Raw genomic sequence first — 5,527 nt, forward strand, 5'->3', positions numbered from 1 at the left:
CCTGGCAGCAGAAGTGCTGCTTCACTTCAGACAGAAGACCATTATTATATCAGTGTAGATGTCATCTATAGTGGCAACACTGGAATTTCAGTACATTGTAAAGAAGAGAAAACTGTCTTCTGATCAGAGTTCTGCGTGTGTGTTCCAGTGTCATACACGTTCAATCCCATTGATGTCATATGCCTGCCAGCTCCTGTCAAGTGTCTGACCGGTGTCTCCCACAACAAGGTTTCCTACTGGAAATCTGTCTTTGTTATCCCAGACTCAGAAAAAGGGATCATATGTAGTCTTTTTTTATCTAACAATATAACTCTAAAGTCTCAAAGAAATTGTTACATTCACATAGTGTTGTCACGATACCAACATTTTGGTACCGGTACCGGTACCAAAATGTATTTCGATACTTTCGATACTTTCGATACTTTTGGATAGTTTTTCAGATAAAAAGAGAACGCAAAAAATGTCATTACTGACTTTATTTTAATAGAAAATCTTAGAATAACATCAAAATAAAATTCAAAATACTAGGCTTTTCTTATTGCACTCAAAAAAAAATTTTTTTTAGAACAGTCAGTGTGAGTAAATAAAAAGTATGAAGTTAGAAGTTCTAACTTAGAAAAAAATATTTTCATTACATATAGCCTGTCTTAAGTAGGACCAGTGTTTTTAAATGGTATGTTACCAGTCTTTATAACATATTAAATGGCTAAATATGTATGTAAAACACTGAACGACTGTGCTGTAACCACATTTAACGTTTTGAAAAAACACATTTTTTTTACCGTTTTAAATGCCTCAGTACCGCGGTACCATACTAGTACCGGTATATCGTGCAACACTACATTCACATCACTGTTAATTGATAAATGTGAACTAAAATCACTTCAGTTTAAATGTCTTTTTAAAACATCTTTAGCTTGAGGCAGTAAAAAAAACTACTATATGATGTCTGTCTTTTAGAAACTGTTACAATACTGCTTCTAACCCAAAACCTTGATCAAAAAAGGAAATTAACTGGCATTTTGAAAATAATCTTTTTAAGCAAAGCTGCCAACTTTTTTGTGGTTTCAGCTGCCAAATGTGATAAATGTCTCAGTTTTTGGGTGCTGCAGCATCCTTGATCCTGTTTTTACCCTCCAGTTCGGTAAATAAATTGCTGCCATTATGTTAAAACAGTACTGCTCTTTGTGTATGTACAGGCTGTAACCCTCAAATTGAAGTGTTTTGCTGGAATCTTATTGTGAAGACACACAAAATTGCTCTGACTCACACGCAATCTGTTTTTACAGCACAAAGAAGAAGAAGATGGCTGATAAAATTCTACCTCAGAGGGTGAGTGGCAGCAACATGGAAATCAATTAATTTTGGCCTTGATTGTATTGGAACATTTACGTTTGAAATTCATTTGAATTTTAATTGGGGTGTTTAGAGTCCTGTTTAAAGCAGTAGCATTAAGAGGGCTCATTCCTGACATTTTAGACAGTTTCATTCTTTCTTACAGTGGCGGTGTCCATGATGACCCTTTTTCATTTTTAAATTTGACAGATTAGACCAGAAAAATCTTGCTCTTTTTTCTTTAAGTTCATTTTCTTGTGCTGCTCTCTAAAAGTTTTTCTTTAGGCTATGCACATTGTATCATTGTGACAGTAAGTAGACAGTAATGCTGCCTTAGTCTTTACTGAGCACCGACATATAGAAATAAGGCTGACAACTAATAGTGTGTTCCTCTGTGTGAACTCTGTTGTACTTGTACAGCACCCAGTGATCGCCAGTATCTTTTCTTCTGATTCAGATCAGGGAACTGGTCCCAGAGTCTCAAGCTTACATGGATCTGCTGGCTTTTGAGAGGAAGCTAGACCAGACCATCATGCGCAAGAGGCTGGACATTCAGGAGGCCCTCAAGAGGCCTATCAAGGTATGGCTCAATTAATTCTTCATTCCAGGCCAGTTTGCCTTTGTTTTTGTTTTTTTAATACTCTTACCATAGAACTAAGCTTCAACCCATTTGCTTGATTGCACATTACTTCTTTACTTCTGTTCTCAGCCTTATATTGGTTACTTGCCCACTGTTGCCTTACATAAGGCCATGTACATGCACATTGAGAGCTGCTGTACCAGAGTCAAATTCCTCGTGTGTCCAACACACCTGGCCAATAAAGCTGATTCTGATTCATATGGGTTTTGAAGAAAGATACAGTTTTCATTGTTGTTGAAAATAAACGTTAATTGTTGAATTCACAGACTTTTTTTATGTTGAAGGGAAACAATGTGCCTGGCAGATATTTGAATGTCCTCCCAGTGAATGCATTCATCAGATCAATATAAAGTCACTTTCGGCTTTTCCCGTTTTTTAGGGGTCACCACAGCAAATTGTCACACTGACAACTTGCATGTTGACATTTGGCACATGTTTTACGCCGGATGCCCTTCCTGACGCAACTTGGATTTGATCCCCGGGGCACCGCGACGAGAGCGCTGCACCTTAACCATTAGCCTACCAGGGACGCATTCATCAGATCAATACATTATCTTAAATGAACCACCAGGCGATAACTGCGGAGTAAAAATTGCTTTAGTGAATGAAACAGAACATTACTTGTGGGATATTAAGGAGGAGAAGCGGTTGTTTTCCCACTTATTCAGATTATCACTGTATGTATCAAGTCTGTGTTAAGTGATTGATACAAGATTGTGACGAGAGTTTCCTTTGATTGTTTTAGCAAAAGAGAAAGCTTCGGATCTTCATATCCAACACCTTCAACCCTGCAAAGCCTGATGCTGAGGATGGAGAGGGCACAGTTGCATCATGGGAGCTACGTGTTGAGGGGCGTCTGCTGGAAGATGCAAGTTTCATGATTGAAATATATTGGTTTATAAAATCATTTTAGTTTTTTGTACATGCAGTATTTGTTTCAGCTTAGTCCGTAGATTTTTTTCTACAGCACTGGCAAAATAACCAACAAAATTACTGACATCTTGGCTCTGTACTTTAGTTGAATGTTTTTTCACACAGACTTTTTAAACACCTTACTTAGTTTCATATTTCCAATAACACATATTTACTTTGCAGACAGCTGTGTCTAAGTATGAAGCCACCAAACAAAAAAGAAAATTCTCCTCTTTCTTCAAGTCTCTGGTGATCGAGTTGGACAAGGACCTGTATGGTCCAGATAATCACCTTGTGGAAGTAAGATCATTTATTCTCTATCTCAGTATATACATCTGAATTTATTTATGTATATATTTTTTAGGGGGGTGCTTTTATCAAAGGAACAGTCACACTTTTTGCATACTGGTGTGTCTGTTATAAAGTGGGCACTTGATGTATGTTCATTCCATTAATTTAAATGTTTGCTGCTGCACTAACAACTGAACATTGTTCTGGTAAATGAAGAATATCTGCTTTTAGATTGTAAAGTAAATAATAAGAAGCTGGTCAGTAAATACCTGTTACTAAAATGTCATAATTTTAGTGGCACAGGACTGCCACCACCCAGGAGACTGATGGTTTCCAGGTGAAGAGGCCAGGTGATGTGGGTGTTCGCTGCACAGTCCTGCTCATGCTTGACTACCAGGTAAATGCTTAAGGGTTTACTGTGTCTCTCAGTGGATCATATTTGTAATTGTTGAGGTAGAAGGTTACTGGAAGAGACTCTGAGTCATCCTCTGTTAGCAGCATAAACTTGCTCCAGTCCACCCTCCATATCCACCATTCTTTTTGGTACTAAACAGCCCCCTCAGTTCAAGTTGGACCCCCGGCTGGCTCGTATGCTGGGTATCCACACCCAGACCAGACCTGTCATTATTCAGGCCCTATGGCAGTACGTCAAGACCCACAAACTTCAAGACCCTCATGAGCGTGAGTTCATCAACTGTGACAAGTACCTGCAGCAGGTGAGTCCTTTTTGTAATGTAAAACACCTTAAAATTTACACAAGACCTTGATGCTACATATTTACAATACAGAAGAGCCCTCTGTTCCTGTTGAATATAAACTGTAGCTGGTGCATGAAACTGGAATGATCAGCAGTCTCATAGTTGTTCTGGTTAATTCCAGCTCTTGATGTTGTACAGTCACTTTCTCTTCCCTTCCATCTGTCCTTTTATGGAGACTCTGGGTCAGCAACTAGTTTCCCAGTGAATTCATATCCATGCTTGCCAAGATATACAAATGATTGTGGAAAACTAATTTTGAATAACAACAGAGATAACATATGAAATCAGTTTTGCTTGAAAGCTGATGTTACTGTGAATATTAACATTTTTTGGTAACCTATGATGTGGGATGTGATAGATGGATAAATAGAGCTGCAATTTTAAAAACTGAATCATACATGGATACAGTTAGTTAAAATGACCAGTCACAACATATAACAGCAGAGCAAGCAACAAACTGACACAATGATAAGAAAGGGGACTTCAGTTGTTAATGCTCTGGTCATCAACGTCATTCATTATGATTAATGGCAGCACTGTAGTTTGTTTTGAGTCAGTGCCACATACTCATCCTGCTACCATCAGTTCTCACAAGAGCAGTAAATGTGTATTCATTCTCAGCTCAATATAGACTGTAGAAAATGCACTTTACACTCTGAGTCAGATTTGCTAAAAACTACAGTTCCCGTTTGGTTTAATAAATTACTGACACAAAAAAATGTTAGCCATATATTTATGGCCCATTTTAACAATGTTTGACTTCAGTAGGAATGACTGGGCTTGGTATTGAGTGTCACAGCTATTTTATTAAGAGACTGACTAAACATTGTTTTTGTTGGATTTTTTTTTTTGACAAAGAACATAGAATGTCAGCAGCCTTACCTTAACCTCTATACGAGGACATACATGTAAAGCTAAACTTCTGAAGCTGAAATCGTTTTAAATTTTTAGTCTCCTAGCATTTGCTGCATTAATTGAGGGTTGCTGTCATTTGCAGATCTTTGAGACCCAGCGAATGAAGTTCTCTGAGATCCCGCAGCGCTTGCATGCGCTCCTGATGCCCCCAGAGCCTATCATCATCAACCATGTTATCAGGTAACTTTATGAAGATGACGATCAAGGTCCTTGCAGTAGCTGTTTCCATCCAAATGTAGCACATGGTTTAACCAGATTTTGAGGAAATCTGCAAATTCATGTAAATCATATTCCAGATTGGTATGTGAATGTCAGGAGTTGGATCACCACCCTTTACTGAACACCTGACACCACCTGGTGCAACAAGATGATGCAATTAAAAGTGCTGCAGTCCAACAGAAAACTGAAAACCAATGTAGAAAAGATGTTAAAAATATGGCATTTTTGTTTGCTTCATATATTAATGTGAAAGTTTACATTCTCTATCACTCCACATATTTTTCTTGTTCATTTGTGCCTAACAACTATTGAAATCCAGCCTTGTTGGTGAATTTCACCCCATGTTCCTAAATAAACAGTACAAGCTGTATTTTCTGAATAGTGTGGACCCCAATGACCAAAAGAAGACTGCTTGCTATGACATTGACGTGGAGGTGGATGACACACTGAAGACCCA

The 5,527-nt window shown here is 38.1% G+C and overlaps 1 protein-coding gene across 1 annotated transcript in view; it reads left to right on the plus strand.

Annotated features, from left to right (window-relative positions):
- The first annotated feature begins 1,268 nt into the window (after positions 1-1,268).
- The window catches only part of LOC109971747 (SWI/SNF related BAF chromatin remodeling complex subunit D1), an 8,891-nt gene continuing 4,632 nt past the window's right edge, over positions 1,269-5,527 (plus strand). Inside the window, 9 exon segments of the mRNA XM_020620228.1 lie at positions 1,269-1,332; positions 1,793-1,915; positions 2,721-2,843; positions 3,071-3,187; positions 3,474-3,575; positions 3,733-3,894; positions 4,934-5,031; positions 5,453-5,520; positions 5,523-5,527. The exon segment at positions 5,523-5,527 is cut by the window's right edge and continues 60 nt beyond it. Of these exon segments, the coding sequence (XP_020475884.1) occupies positions 1,306-1,332; positions 1,793-1,915; positions 2,721-2,843; positions 3,071-3,187; positions 3,474-3,575; positions 3,733-3,894; positions 4,934-5,031; positions 5,453-5,520; positions 5,523-5,527 (825 nt within the window). The 5' untranslated portion in view covers positions 1,269-1,305.

This window comes from Monopterus albus, unplaced genomic scaffold (genome assembly GCF_001952655.1).
Source record: "Monopterus albus unplaced genomic scaffold, M_albus_1.0 scaffold1.1, whole genome shotgun sequence".
In the NCBI taxonomy this organism is placed as follows: domain Eukaryota; kingdom Metazoa; phylum Chordata; class Actinopteri; order Synbranchiformes; family Synbranchidae; genus Monopterus; species Monopterus albus.